At 37.3% G+C, this 15750-nt stretch overlaps 2 protein-coding genes across 2 annotated transcripts; one reads left to right on the top strand and one right to left on the bottom strand.

Moving 5' to 3' along the window:
- Positions 1–150: 150 nt before the first annotated feature.
- On the bottom strand, positions 151–12548 carry ppp1r10 (protein phosphatase 1, regulatory subunit 10). The gene is made up of 19 exons (XM_077196346.1): positions 12526–12548; positions 12037–12344; positions 7437–7552; positions 7239–7325; positions 7019–7154; positions 6868–6919; positions 6692–6778; positions 6434–6565; positions 5869–5974; positions 5632–5735; positions 5407–5510; positions 5133–5292; positions 4896–5039; positions 4077–4323; positions 3350–3425; positions 3018–3236; positions 2797–2932; positions 1819–2187; positions 151–1735 (listed from the first exon to the last, which is right to left on the bottom strand). The coding sequence occupies exons 3-19, from the start codon at positions 7541–7543 to the stop codon at positions 1611–1613; spliced, it is 2391 nt and encodes a 796-aa protein (XP_077052461.1). The 5' UTR covers positions 7544–7552; positions 12037–12344; positions 12526–12548; the 3' UTR covers positions 151–1610.
- Positions 12549–13155: 607 nt separating this feature from the next.
- On the top strand, positions 13156–15744 carry mrps18b (mitochondrial ribosomal protein S18B). Its single transcript, XM_077196369.1, has 7 exons — positions 13156–13334; positions 13477–13645; positions 13719–13816; positions 13925–13993; positions 14089–14155; positions 14249–14308; positions 15152–15744. Exons 1-7 carry the CDS (start codon positions 13254–13256, stop codon positions 15355–15357), a joined length of 750 nt encoding a protein of 249 aa, XP_077052484.1. The 5' UTR covers positions 13156–13253; the 3' UTR covers positions 15358–15744.
- The last annotated feature ends 6 nt before the right edge of the window (positions 15745–15750 follow it).

Genomic DNA, 15750 nt, shown 5'->3' with positions numbered 1-15750 from the left:
CAAACCGGAACTGAGTGAGAGTGGTGATTATATATGCATACGGTCTTATGCGAGTCGGGAGACTGAAAATAAAAAGTTACTTTCAGAAAGAACAGCACATTCTGGTGAATTTTTTTTAACGTTTATTAATTTACATGTAGAAAAAAATCGTACATTTCTGAATGTGCCTTTTATTGTTTATGCGGCGCTCTGACACATAGACATCTTTCAAATAATAATAGAAAAGAAAAAAAAATCATCAGACTTGTATCAAAATAAAATCATGGGAAAATAATGAATCATGAATCAAACCAAAAAAAGAAAAATCGAGTCCCACAAGAGACAATGGCCACTGTTTTCACAGAAAACACCTGAATACGTTTGGCCTTGATAGTGGTTTGTAGCCCAGGTTTAGGCTCAGCTTAACACTGATAGAGCAGGACAGACCCACATGAGTCCGAGCTGGACTGAGGGTCTGACAGCATGAGAACATCAACGCACACAGCTAATCAAATGAGAGCATCAACATCAAGTAGGAAATAATCACAACTAATTCTCCTGATTGTCACACTACAAAGAACAACTGGTTCATATTTCTTTAGCAGGCTAGGATAGCTTTTCCATCACAAGGTATCAATTCAAGTATGCAAAGGGACTTCGAAAACGTTGTATTTTGTGCCCAGGAGCAAAAGGTAATTGTTCTAAATGGTATTAACCCCTCAATATTTCCAATCCGGGCATACGGTGAACATAATGCCAATTCATAAATAAAATTCAGTGCTACAATATATAGACGAGTATCGGTCGGATGTTTTTTTGGAACTGAAAACCATTGAAAAAAGAAGGACCAGGTGTGAAAATTACTTGAGGCTCTTTTCATGCCAGCTGACTGAAAATCAGACCATTTTAAAGCATGTACACATTTCATAGAAGGATAGTGTCTCCCTCTTCTATAGAAATCTGAAAATAAAACAACAAACAAGACGCCATCTTCTGGCAGCTTCCGACGCACTGAATTCAACCAGAAGAATCTTCAAATAAAATTTCTGTGCTCTTATAACTTCTGAAAGTGTCAATTTCATTATGCAAATCCTAGTTGCACTAATTATCTGATGTGCAAATTATAATTTGGAAAATTGCACATTCAGTATCTTGGGGTTTTTTTGGGCACCAGAAGAAGCTGAAGTAACCACTGCGTGAAGACTGTTCCTAGTGGTTACAAGAGCAATGTAGTACAATCTTTAGCAGTCAGGTCAGTGATACACAGAATCACAATAAAAAATATACATATGAATGACCATCTCCAGGAATGAGTATTTACATGTAGGCCCCAAAGTCAAGTAATGGGTTTAGTCACTGTCTGACTCTTCGTAGAGGATCTCAGATCTTCTCCCAGCTTTCCAGATCAGGGAAAGTAGAGTAGAATCAAGAAGAAACTGTTTTTGTTCAGATCCTGACGAAGCAACTGTACAGACGGAGGAAGCAGATGGGATTGTGCTGTCACAGACGCAAACATCCCCCTCCGCATCATACTGTTTCTGTGAGTCACGTTCAGTCCCCGTACACGAGGCTCATTTTGAGTCCTGCTGCCCACTAGTGGCAAGTTCAAGGAATTGCAGCTTTTCAGAGTGTTAGTGTCCGTGCTGGGGAGGAAGAGGTGGTCCATTCACCCCGGGGTGGTAAAACGCACAATTATTTTCATACCGACAGTTTCCTTTCATCATGAAATGGCGACACACTGGCCTCTTTGACATGTCTGAAATGAAAGAAACAGTTTGACGTTACTTACAAGCTCATTTTAAATTTTGGAAAATGAATGCTTTTGGTGTTCAAACTTACCGCCCATGCTGTTATGTCCTCCACGTGGTCCTCCGCGTCCCCCTCGTCCTCTGAATCCCGGATCTCCTCCTCTCCCTCGTCCCCGATGGAAGTGACCTCCTCGGTGTGGGCCTCCTCTCATGGAGTCATCGCCCCAGTAATTGCCGTTGTCCGCCCCACGGCCCTGTGGACCGGGTGGGGGACCCATCATGCGCGGGCCGCCAGGGTTGAAGGGTGGTGGGCCATGGCCGTGTGGAGGAGGAGGTGGAGGATGGTTGAAATGTGGTCCAGGAGGCTTGTTGGGAGGGAAACCACCATTCATGGGCATCTGCATGTTGTTCATGTTGTTCATGTTCATGCCGGGGCCATGACCAAGCAGACCCGTGTTCACTACGAATAGAGAAAAACAGAACATTAAGCATTCTGTTTAACCATCATGCAATTTTTCCTTACCATAGCAGTGTTGTTATGGTTAACTAAAATATTTGAAGGTTTTTGTTAATTGAAATAAAGCAGTATGAAAATGAAAGTATAAAAATATAAATATATATATACAAAAAAAAACTAATAGGAATAAAAATAAGTTAAAGTACTAAAATAACAAACTAAAACTGAAATAAAAACAGTTTTAAAAAAACAAAAACTAGTAAAAAAGAAAATTTACTAAGCACAGCTAAACAAAGGTTTGTCAATTGAAATAAATCAGAAATAAAATAAAATACAAAAAAGCTGAAATAAAAATTAAAGCTATATAAATAATATTAAAAATTATATACACAAATGTTTTCAAATGACTTAAAACTAAAATAAAAATAAAGCTTAAAAATGTTTTTAAAAATAAAAAACAAAAACCACAAAAGCACATAACAAAATTGCTAAAACAAACCAAATTTAAATTAAAACTGATAATATAAAAATAAAAGCCAATTCAAAATATGAATTAATATATAAATAAACTAAACAAAACGGTCACATAGTTGAAAGAGAGCAAACACGTACTTGGTGGAGCATTGGGAGGCGGGTTCTGGTTCTGGTTCTGGTTCTGTTGCAGAGAGCCCAAAAGCTGCTTGATCTTGTCAGAGAAATCAGGCTGTTTGATCAGGTCCTCTGGAGATTGGTTAGATCCCTGAGCACCCTGAAAACAAGCAGAGAAGCTTAAAAAAACAAAGACTTTACACATTCTCATGATTAATACATTGTAGATGTGTATTTTGCCTTACCATAATAGATGAGAGCAGTTCCTGGACATTAACAGCGGGGTTATTATTGGCTGGTGGGGCGCTACCTTGCGCCTGAGGGCTGCGGCCGCTGTTGCCCAGGCTGCCCATGAGGTTGGCTAGAACAGGAGGAAGCTTGGAGCCTTCAATAGGGCCAGAAGAGCCACCAGAGAGAGCAGTGTCAACGGGCTCCATGTAATTTTCCTCCATCATACTGCTGTCCTACAACACCACAGAATGAGAAAGAGGTCAAATCCCATACCACATCTGATACTTCTAAAATAAAGAAGAAAATGGAAGGGGAAAGCATGTAAAGAGGTAATTGGCTGTCTTACCTCATCCAATGGGATGAGACGAGGCGGCATGGGCTCATACGGCTCAGGGTCTGGTTCATGAGGACTGTCTGGAACACTGCAGAGAGAGGAATATCCATTTAAAGTTCAACGATTATCATGTTTTTAAAGACAACTAAATTATCAATGAATTCCCTATCTACTTCATAAACGTGGACGATTCCTTTGTCCCGGGATGTTTACTGTTAACTAAAACTAATAAACACATTTTTGTTAAATTAAAATAAATCTGAAATTAAATATAAATATTAGACGAAAAACCTAAAATGAATACTAAAACAATGAATAGAAATGTTGCTTTAGAAACTAACTGAAATAAGTTTGATTTTAAGGCCGCACTAACTGGAAATAAAAACTAAAACTGAAACAAAATAAATTAATCCTAAATAGTAATATTAAAAAAAGAACAAACTAATAAAAATGACAATGAAAATATAAAAATAAAAGCCAAGTTATAATTTCAATAAAAAAACTATAATAGTGTATATAAATAATACTAAAACAACACATATTTTTGCATGTTATTGCATAAGCAGTAAATAATATCAAGTCCCACTTTTAGTGGGATGGATTCCCAGCCCACATTATGTAGATCTATATATATGCCAGCTTTATGTGCATTAAATGTTCACATCATGAAACAACATTCGCAACACAATCACTAAACATGACACACTACAAGAGAAAAGGCATCAAAGTGTTGTCTTACCTCTCCTTGCTGAGGAAGATCTCCTGCAGAATGCCCATCTCTCGGTCTCTCTGAATCATCTTCTCTTTGCTGCTGGCACCTGCAATGACCAGGCAGCCTATAAGGGTCAAGGGTCGCGGTAGAGTCCAGGGCACCCTCTCCTCCATGGTGTCGTGAGAAATACGACGAGCCATTTCAAACGTATGCCTGTCCATCATCAGCTCCCGTTTAGCAGCCTCACCGAAGTCCTTAATTTTATTGACGTTCACTGAGGTAGAATGATAAAGAGTGATTACTAGTGAACAAATCCCACAAATATTTTATGTGTGATAAAATAGAACATACACAACTGTTCAAATGTTTGGGGTCAGTAAGTTTTTTTTTTTAATAAAGACATTTATACATATTTTTTTCTCAAGTAAATGCTTTTCTTTTGAACTTTTTATTCATCAAAGAATCCTAAAAATGTATAATGGTTTCCATGAAAATATTATTAAGCAGCACAACTGTTTTCAACATTGATAATAAGAAATGTTTCTTGAGCACCAAATCAGTACATTAGAATGATTTCGTAAGGATCATGTGACACTGAAGACTGGCACTGAAGTAATGATGCTGAAAATTCAGCTTTCCCATCACAGGAATTTAAATTTTTAAATATATTCAAACAGAAAACAGCTAAATTACACTGTAATAATATTTCACAATATTACTGTTTTATTGTACTTTCTAAATCTAATAAATGCAGCCTTGGTGAATATAGGAGACTCAAAGGAAAAAAAAATCTTACAAACCACAAATTTATGAACAATAGTGTAAGTGCAGAAAGTGTTGTTTTACCTCTCTCAGTCTCATCCAGGTCAAAGAAGAAGTACTCTTTGAGATGATCCTCTTCCGCCCACCGAACGCTTTTCTTTTTCTTCCCTTTCTTAGTCAGAGTTTCCTCCTCGCCGCGAGGTTCAGACAGAGCATTGGGTTTATCACCTTAGACATGAAATAAAGCATTTTAAATTCAGCACATACATTCATACAGCTCTCAGTGAAGCTGTGGCCAATTTAAAACGCAGCAGGACTCACCCGTGTCCATGGCTTCAGGGTCCTCGGTGGGCACAGGGGTGCCGGGCTGCTCCAGGTCTTGGGTTTCATGAGGAGGGGTCTGAGATGAAGGAGTCTCAGGGGAAGACGGTTTGGCCTGTGACCCAGAGTATGGCTGTGGCCTGCCGTCAAATGGACAGGGCTGTGGAGCACAAGAGAAAAAAAAAAAAGTTAGTGGATTTTTGCTTTTGGAGAAAAAAAAAAAAAAAGAAATATGTGAAGCATAAACAAATGAGGGTATTCTGTTGTACCACACCTTATTAGTGGTAGGGGAAACGGCTTTTGGTTTCTTTTTCTTGATCTTGATGCCAGGCACTGGAGCGGAGTTGAGGGCATCTAAAAATCCAGTGGCCTCCATCGCTAAAACGAAAAGAGATGGATATTTAGCACTAGTCAGACGGGAAACTCTACTCTCTCCACCTAATTCAAAGATTATCATAATCATATTACTTGAGTTGAAGTGCTGAATGGGCATACTCACGCTGTGCGGGTATAAGTTTGACTTTGATCTCTTTGGTAGAGTTGGGGGTGGTGTTAAGCGGCTTGTACTTCTTCTCCACTGGTGGTGCGTCATTCGGCGATGTGCTGAAGGAAGAAAGTCAAGAGTTTAATGATTCATTTCAAATACTCCAAAGTAAAACCACATTCATATTCATTCAAATCATGAACCAAATGAGAATGGATTACATGCGACTGCAGAAAGGAAGTGTCTGTTTACCTTGGTCTTTTAAGCATAGCTGGCTTGATGTTGTATTTGTCTCCAAGTTGTGGTGCACTGGGGGTCTTTTTTACAGGAACTGGAGCTAGGCTCTCAACCTCCAAACCTGCAGATACCATGTATTCAGTCAATTCAGACAGATCACTTTTTAAATATGTTAATGAGACACAAGAACCTTTAACGCCAGGTGTAAAAGTTATTGAGACAAAAAAATACATTTATAATCCATAAATTAATAATTTCGTTTTTTTTAGGCAGCTAAAACAATGCAAAACGATTGTAAAAATAAATTAATAAATAACCATAAATTAAAACTCGATTTTGTAACTAAAACTAAAATAAAGCATAAAGATTAAATATTACACTTTAAAAAAAATCTACTGCAACATTTTAAATCTGTTTAAATATTAAAATTAAAACTGAAATAAAAATAAAGTTAAATAGAAATATATATTATTAAAAAATGGCAATAGAAAAAGAAATTACTAAATCTAAAATTAAAATTAAAAAACAATAAAAAAAACCTGAATAGATACTAAAAAAAATAAAAATAAAAGTGACTAACCTGTAGAGCGGATCTTTGCGTGACTTGGAGCATAAGCTTTTGGTTTGTCTTTTTTCTTCTCCTCATCTGCAACCTTTTCTCGGGGCTTCACCTCTGGACGCACTTTTCCATCCTCCTTTTTTCGTTTCTTGTCTGATGGAAAACAGAGTTGGGTTATGCAACAATAATGGAAACCTCACTTGGCTATAATTCACATTAAAAGTCTACTTTAACAGAAAACAGAGATATATAGAAGACAATGTAAATGAGAAGCCCTACCATTGGGTGACACTCCACTGGCGACGCTCTGAGAGCGGATAATAGCCATCCAGCCTTCCACCAGCACTGACGCCAGCTTCCTCAGCTCTGGGAGAAAGAGAAGTGACAAGAGTTGAAACCTGAGCTGAACACTAGGCAAATTGTCTGGCATTGATTTATGCAACATGTGCTCTTACCTTCTGTCTCACCGCTCTTGCTCAGATGTTTCACCAGCTTGGCTGTGTTGTTCTAGCAGGAGAGAGAGAGAAACAAACATGCAGAGAACAATTGTTATAAGACTGCGGGGGCATGTGTGTGAGTTTTCTGGGCTGTGGTGTGGTGAAGTACCTGTTTGAGGTGATCCACAGTCAGAGGGAGTTTCTGCAAGGTGAGCAGTATGAGCTGCAGCAGGGGGGTGTTGGTGGTGGTCTTTGAGTAAGTGAGCCAAGAGTTCAACAACTTGTAGCCTCCAACTCGAATGAATCTGTGTGGAAGAGAAAGAGTTACGTACAACCTTGAAAACAAAAGTGTTTTAACAAACAGTGTTTTTAATGGATATTACTCTTACCGATTAAGTACATCATGTGATTTTGTCTGGAGTAAGATGTTCAGGTACATGCACCTGCTGACCATTTTATGCGAGGCCTTCATGAGACTGTTTAAAAAAGGTTGGAAAGTGGGAGATAAGTTATAGAAAAACGATTGGTTAATTGAATGAATGGCCTTTAAAGAAGTCCAGAAAATAAAAATGGTATAAGCATCTCACCTGAAGACTTTAGCGACTCCCTCAAGACTACGTAGCTCTCCATCTTTCCCCAGCAGAGCTTCCACTCCTTTCAGCACCTCTCTGGGGTCCACCGGGCCCACGGCCATAACTGCTTACTGACAGAGGGAGAGAAAACAGGGGTTAGTCATCTGCTTATGCCACTGGTGAGAATCTGAGATATGGCATAAATTCATCCTAGCAATTGTGAAAAAATTAGATGGCGCTTAATGAGAGCTCACTGGAACAGCAAAAGGACAATGCTGAATCTTTCACAAGTTATTCCCATTAATGTTTACCCAGGCAGGCGACTATGGATCTGAAGCAACACGGAAACAACAAGCTCTGAAGACATTGGATAAGATGGCAACAAAAAAGGAGTAGAGCAACTTCCAGATTTTATATATATATATATTCCACTGAATCAGATATGGGCATCTTATCAGCAGTTTTCCGATTCACCTCAGATATGATTTGAAAACACGAGGGCATTCATAACCATGAAGAAAGCAGTATCCGTTCAGTTCTCAACAGCAATAGGAAGTCATGTATTCATTAATAAACACTACATCAAACAACAGTTGTTGCTCAAATTTATAATGTTTCATCACTAGGAAAATTATGTAATTGCCTAAAAATGTGGGAATTTTGATTACTAGATCCTAAAAACTGTTGCAATGTCAAGAAACTAAATTTTACAGTTCAGCTGACTACAAAGTTCCCTTTCTAATGAGCAAAATGTTTAATATATGACGTATATTGGGCTGTCAATATTAACTGGACTTTCTGCCACTAGAAAAGGGGCAGCAGATATAACAGTTATAGTTTAACAATTGCAGACTGAATTATACAACACTCATGTTACCAGTCTTTCTAGTATAATCCAATAAGTCTGTCACTTATTTAATTATACCAGAAACTGGATGAGTGGTTACAGGAGTGTTGTATAATTCAGTTCATATCTGAAATGATGAAAGATGAATGTAAAAGTAAAATATAACATTACATGTGTTTTGTCAATGTCATAAACCCACCTGCTTTTTACATAAACTGTACATTACACAAAGTATACATCACAGGTACAAAGGACTTAGTTATGGAACAGAATATAATGTCTGTGATCAGTAATGTGCATTCAAATATGATATTATATCATTTGAATACTAATAATAATTATACACAAGTAGAAATAGGAGGGAAAAAGACAATTAAAAAAATATATTTGAGAATGCACTTACAGTTGAACATTGTTTTTACAACTTTTTTTATTAGTAATTAAGTAATTTGTATAACGGTAACCCTTGCAATCCTCCAAAAGTTCAATTATAGTGTTTCTAATACCATTTATCACAAATTTTTCAAGAAATACTAGGGAAGTAACAGTAGAAGTGTGCAAATGATTGACAGGATTTTCTTGTTTAACAGAAAAGCACTGTCACACTGACAGCTGTGAACCAACAGGGACTCTGGCATTAATACACTTTCTGTCTTCCTCGTTTGACACTGCTGCGATCCATCTGTCTATTCCAACTTAACATCTATAGATACATAAGTAAAACAAGATCATGTTTGTAAAAAACCTTTACATTATGTACATATCAATTAAAAAAATATGAACAATTTTATAAATACACATATCCACTATTCTCATTGCTATGGGGCTGAGGGACATAATTGTGTAGGACTCACTGTATATCAAGTGTCTTTAAATGTACTAACATTTAATCATTAGATACAATGCACTTACTGTGTACAAACAGATTTTACAATATAACTACACTTTTGACTCTATCCCTTAAACCTGTACCCCTACACGTTTCCCGTTTAATGTCAGGAAAAGTGTTTCATAATACAAAATGAACACAATAAGTACATTGTACCATTTTTTTTTACCTTAGATAAAGTGGGACCAATTTGTAACTTTGTGTAACTAATTTGAAAGAGTAAGCTTTAAATATGTTACAAAGACATACTGCAGGTTTTGGAAACTCTGTATGTTAACTGGACCTTTTCATTTATGTTTTAAGTATAGACCTACAAAATTCAAGAACCAAATTTAAATTTTATGCCTTAAGTGGCTTCCTGAGACTATTTCCTCATTATAATTTTTCCGTATTTCATGACAAATGTAGTTTTTTTTTACCCCACAAAAAAGTTGGAATTTTCTTTCTCCATATTTTCCATCATGTATATATGCCAAAAAAGTAAAATACTAGTAAAAAAATCAGGAAATAAATAAATAACGAAGGAGATAGACTCTGGAAGACTTTGTTTCCACCTTGTGAATCAGTGTCCAATTGCAAGAAACTCCTTGAATATAATTATGTTTAGAAATGATAATTTAAGAGTCTGATCAACAAGGGTTAACTTGAAACTGAGCACAAGGCTTTCAAAGTGTTATGTCGCCACCATGTGGTTATTTTCTAACTATACAGTATATACAAAAACGGTGTATGCCACGAAGCAATATAAGAAATGCAAGTATCATTTGTGATCAAGATATAATAAAATAAAGAAACATGTACAATATATGCAATAAAATGTAACTTTTTCTTTTTAAGAAAAAATAGGTGAACGTATTTCAGTACTAATATTATCTGAGGTAGTCAAGTCAATTACAAAGAACGTTTGAGGGAGGGAAAAATGTTTCTGGTGGAGAGAGAGAGAGAGAGAGAGAGAGAGAGAGAGAGAGAGAGAGAGAGAGAGATCACGTCATTTGCCCTGCCCACGCGGAGCAACAGCGAGTATTTCTCCCTTCAGTTCCTCTCACCACAGCACACTTGACTGGACACCGACGAGACTACCAACTAACTACAGCAGAAATGTAACAACGCGGCGAGTTAAACATGAATATATATATATGATTTTTTTTTACGACTGTTAAGCATGCAAATGTTTAGCAACGTTTTAATTTATGTTCTACATAATTTCAAAGACAGAGAAAATGTCTACTAATGGCTGAATCGAAAAACTTAGAATTTACTCACTTTTGATCGTGTGAGAAATCAGGTTTTGTCTTACCCGTTACACTGTTGTTGAAGAACTTTTTATAGTCACAATCGAACTCCTTAAACACGGAACAATACACACAATTCCTGGAAACGTCAGTTGTCATAACAAACAAGAAAAAGTCAACAAGATTGTACAATCACTGTAAAGAAAATATTAACATTGTATCTGTCAAGTTTTTTTTTTTTGATGAAATGTAGATGTGAAAAAAACTAGTCTAACCTTTAAAAATAAATCTGAAACTAATTATATTCCACACTTTCCTGTATAATAACCTTCCTACAGCACAAGTTCAACACCATGTTACCTACTTTCAAGATTTAATCTAGTGCAACAGACTGACATCTTTAAGCAAACTGCTTAAAGTTTTTTTTGTTATAACTCGTCAAAACAGAGCATCCAGTGTTGGTCTGACTAAAGGCCAGTTATATGAATTTATGCATCTACTCAATAGTGGCCACAGGGGGATTTGATTTGCCATCTGTCGAAGTCTCCCTCTCTCATAGCAGCTCGCCCTGAGCTGACAACGGCTCCTCTGATTGGCTGGGGAGTAGTAGCTAAGCCACGCCCACTATCTTTAACCACTTGTCTTCGTGTTCGCGGTACACTAGATAGAACGGGTGCCCGGTCGCCATATTTGAATTCCAACAAGTTTTTAAAAAATACAAGGGCTATATTCCCCACGCCTGCCATTTGTCTTCCTCGTTTACAAAGTGCTACTATATTTACCCCGCTAGCGACTCAGTGATGTTAAGACGATACCTCGAGCTGTATTTGGGGATGATGGCAACGCGAGACAGCCGTTCCGAGCTACAGTATTTCCCGTAGATCCAGTCAGAAAAACAAAGCCACCATTGCCTCGAGTGATCCGAGCAAAGGACAACCCGTCCGCCATTTTAAAGCAAAAACAACAAGACAAACAACACCCTATCTACGCACTCGTAAAACACAAAAAAGGCAATCTTTATAGTCAGACTGCTATGCATTTTATAAATTTATCATTGCCTGGGGAGGTTTATTTCATCAAACTGTTTCCAGCTCCGCCAACTAATAACACCTAACGACATTATGAACAAAATGTTGCATTTCAGTCTGGGTTTTTTTCCCCCCGTTCGGCTAAATCCACAGGCGCCACTTGGCAATCTTTATGTGTAGATTGCGTTGATTGTTCCAGTGAGCTCTCCTTTGAAAAGAACGCAGTTTATAAAAAAAAGCCCCAATTGAATGCAGTCACTTCCTGGCTCTGCCTATGGCAATCTTTATGTACAGATTGCTTATGATCAGCGATGGCTAGCTTATTATTCGATGATTTATCGTTACTTTAATTATCATTAGGATTACTCCCGTCTCACACACAAAGAGAAGCAGGGCGTTGAAGCCGCTGCTTTGGCTTTGCAATGTGAGCTCATACGCTATAGCTAGCTGTCTCGCTTTATCTCAGCATGCTGTCTGCCTCTAGAAACTGTGGCGCATTTAGGTTGCCACATACGAGATCTTTCTATAAGTTCTCAATTTATATCTGGAATCATTTTCAACAAAGACAATTGGTTAACGTACGTAATTTCGATTCAAATTGGTTTGAAAGAACACTTACTATTAATACCTCTCCTCTGCGTCTCGGGCTGCTATTAATATATTGTGCTTAAAAGCAACAATTTTCAGCTTTTAACAGTTTAAGAGAACGTAAACTGTCATGACTTTAGCATTATTGGCTGAAAAATGGCATAATGGGCGGGATTGTGGTGGCTGAAATTGAGCTTTTCCTTCTTGAACAATCTGGAGCAAAAAAGCAGTAAGCGAATGTCCGTTATTCGAGTAGAAAAATTGAGTTTTTTGGGGTTTGATCTTCGTACACAGTTGAAAAATCCTCGACGCCAGATCTTCACTGAGACAGACTCAGACCTGAAACGAAACAACAGCACAAAGAGACATTAGAGAAAAGCGAATGTTTGGCGGCGGAAATCCAGATAACGGTCGAAAAGCAGTTTTTGTTGTTAAAACTGAGGTAGCCGGACTTTGGGACAAAAAAAATCGTCTTTAAATCGCAAAAAGAGGGAGAGACGTCCTCCGATATGACACTTACCTCAGACAAATCCTGGAATGCTCTAGAAGGGGTGGGACTCAGTATATATAGTTCTGACGTTTTTTTTGCGTCATCTCGGTGTCGTGAACGCGCTTTCGGGCGTTTATTTCAACACAAAATGGAGTTGATGATCACGCTGTCCTCTCGCGCGCACACACACGAAACGACCTTTTGTGTTCAAGGACGAGCCCATCCCCCACTCCTTTTCCGGTTGTTGTTTTACGGGCTTTCAGTGTAAGGATAATAATTAATTTGTTGGAATTTGGATTTGTACACGAATATAGGCATATTCAAAAACTAAATATTGTAATTTGGACTAAACGTTTATGTAAATTACTGTAACACTATTAGGTTCAAAGTCTGGGTTAAAATGAGAAACATACAAAGGATAGAAAAAGAAAAAAGAGATTTAAAACACATTTTAAAGGTTTTGATCAGTCTTTGTTGACAGATGTTTGATTATGCAATGCTTAAATCCTTTCAATAAATCTATGATGGACTTACAAATTTATATTTTCAACTATAAAACATAACATACAACATTACGTAGACAATATTATAAAACATTCAGTACATTTTACATAGATTTCTGTAAGAAGTATTTGGTAAAGTAAAATTTATGAATTCATTAATCTCTCTAAAACGAGAAAAAGTGAGAACAATAAAGTTGTGCACTTCCGCCACAGTACACTTTGACCTCTAACTTCCTTGTTTGCTTCAAAGACAAAATGGCAGCCTCCTTACAACGCATTGGAAAGGTTCTCTGCCGCTCATTTCCTGTTATTTTACAACGAAATATTCAAAGACAGGTTGGTTGAATAAAATCCTTTTAATAAATGTAGTTTTTGTACGAATATTAAGCCTGTTGGGGTTACAGTTCAGTGAAGGCATGCGAACAGCTCAAAAGGACAATACAGACATGAAGGACAATTTACGCGTTTTGTATTGCAGAGAATTCGTGATTGGAAAATAACTTCAAGTGCTGCTCCAGTGCTGCGTGGGAATTTTTGTACATCATCATCATCATCATCTTCTTCTTCATCTGCTGATAGCACTGATTCAGCTGAGACACTAGTGTCTAGATATGCAGACAGACCATGGGAATACTTAGAAAGTGAAGGTAAATATGATCATTAGATGATTGGAAAACAGTAATAGTGGTCAAACGGTGGCTATAATAGCTCTCTATTTAGAATACATTGAACGCTATGGATCAAAGCCTGTGTGGTCCAACTACAGGAGGAACCACAAGGGGGGCGTCCCGCCTCAGAAGACAAGAAAGACATGTATTGTAAGTACACATTTGTTTTGGTTTTATATTCTTATTCAGTTTGTTGGAATATTTATTTACTCAGTTCACAAACTTTGAATTAATGAGTTATTTTTATTTGCCTTATAGAGAGGAGATAAGATATGTGCGAATGCTTGTCCCATCTGTCGTGATCCAAATGTCATTGTCCATTACAAGGTTTTTTTTTCGATTCTTTATTTCATTTGAACTGTGTCAGTACTACACTTTTAAGTTATTTTCTTTAATATACAGTATTTCCCCACCCCCTGCAGAATGTGAACCTGTTGCAGCAGTTCATTAGTCCTCAAACTGGAATGGTGTATGATCCCACTCGAACCGGTAACAAATTACCTCATAGGTCCAATTGTCATATTGCTATTATGGTCATTATCTGATTACCACTTTTCTCTTCATCTTTAATTGTTTCCTCAGGTGTGTGCATGAAACAACAGAAACTACTTAACAAGGCCATTGATACCGCTAGAGATCATGGTAAATTGTTGTTTCAAAAGGATACTTCACCTAAAAATCAAAATCCTGTCATTAATTACTCCCCCTCATGTCGTTCCATATCAGTGAGTCTTTCATTCATCTCCAGAACACAAATTAAGATCTTTTTAATGAAATCTGAGAGCTTTTGGTCCCTCCATTGACAGTCTACGCAACTACCACTTTGACGTTCTAATAAAGAGATAAAACGTAAAACTAATCCGCATGAATTGAGGGGTTAAGTCAATTTTCTGAAGAGACTCGATCGCTTTATGATGAACAGATTGAATTTAGGCTTTTATTCTCATATAAACATTGAGCAGTGAACATAAACAGAAGCTCAACCATACTTGCTTGACGCTCAAACGTGCTGCATCACACACGAGAATGAACCTCATTGGTTCTCGCACGTCAAGCTTTGAGCTTTCTTTTACCGTATCTGATGTGTAGGTTGATGAATGTTTATGTGAATAAAAGCCTAAATTCAATCTGTTCATCATATAAAGTGATCGAGTCTCTTCAGAAAATTTTGACTTAACCGCTCAATCAATATGGATTAGTTTAACAATCTCTTTATGAGCTTTTTGAAGCGTCACAGTGGTAGCTGCCAATGGAGGTACAGAAAGTTCTCAGATTTCATCAAAAAGATCTTCATTTGTGTTCCGAAGATGAACGAAAGTCTTACGGGTTTGGAACAACATGAGGGTGAGTAATTAATGACAGAATTTTTATTTTTAGTTGAACTATCCCTTTAAGTACCAATGTGCACACAGATAAATATCCATTAATAAAAGAAGCTGATGCATAAGAGATTTATGTGATTAAATTTTTTTCCCCCCCTTTTAGGTTTACTTCTTGTCCAGTTACCTCATGTGGACTACTCTAAAGAGGACTACTCAAACACCCATGGTGCTGTTGCACCAACCCCTGCTCCATTTTCTCTCAGCTCTGGAGAAATGTGGTACTCATGGTATGGTAATATAAAAGCAGATGAGCGAGAACTGGCAAGAGTGAAGCGAATCTACAAAGAATACCTGAAACCGAATGTTTGAATCTTGTTGTAGCAAGACCTTAGCTAGGGTAGATGCCATAGTGAGCTTTACATGCGTGAAAACGAGGTTGTGAGGGATAGACTTAGTCTTTACAATGGCATGCACTGAATAAAGGTCCAAGATCAAAGATTTTCAAAACTGTTATATGGAATTTTTTTGTCTGCTAAATAATTGGCACCCTCACAGACTTGTTTACATTCTTGTCAAAAACTAAATATGGTGCTACTACCTTGATGACAGGTCTACAGAAAGACTAACTGAATTTAAAAGTTTCCATAACAATACTTAAAATGAGCAACAAGAAAATGTACATTTTCCATTTGTTACATTTTGTCCAACTGTGCATAAAATACATTTAACTTGTTAAAATAAAAGCTCTACAACAAACTTGAC

This window comes from Siphateles boraxobius, unplaced genomic scaffold (assembly GCF_051911475.1).
Source record: "Siphateles boraxobius isolate OS27281-9 unplaced genomic scaffold, OSU_SipBor_1 35, whole genome shotgun sequence".
Lineage (NCBI taxonomy): Eukaryota > Metazoa > Chordata > Actinopteri > Cypriniformes > Leuciscidae > Siphateles > Siphateles boraxobius.
Note: the sequence above shows the minus strand (reverse complement) of the source record. Positions and strands in the feature narration are given on the sequence as shown.

Bases quoted from the DNA above. Each gene is read 5' to 3' on its own strand.
- ppp1r10 (XM_077196346.1), bottom strand. From the start codon at position 7,543: ATGGCCGTGGGCCCGGTGGACCCCAGAGAGGTGCTGAAAGGAGTGGAA. The intron at 4,324-4,895 runs GTAAAACAACAC...ATTCTACCTCAG, and splicing joins CCTGGATGAGACTGAGAGAG to TGAACGTCAATAAAATTAAG. The intron at 3,426-4,076 runs GTAAGACAACAC...CTCTCTCTGCAG, and splicing joins ATCTTCCTCAGCAAGGAGAG to TGTTCCAGACAGTCCTCATG.
- mrps18b (XM_077196369.1), top strand. From the start codon at position 13,254: ATGGCAGCCTCCTTACAACGCATTGGAAAGGTTCTCTGCCGCTCATTT. The intron at 13,335-13,476 runs GTTGGTTGAATA...TTTGTATTGCAG, and splicing joins AACGAAATATTCAAAGACAG to AGAATTCGTGATTGGAAAAT. The intron at 13,994-14,088 runs GTTTTTTTTTCG...CACCCCCTGCAG, and splicing joins ATGTCATTGTCCATTACAAG to AATGTGAACCTGTTGCAGCA.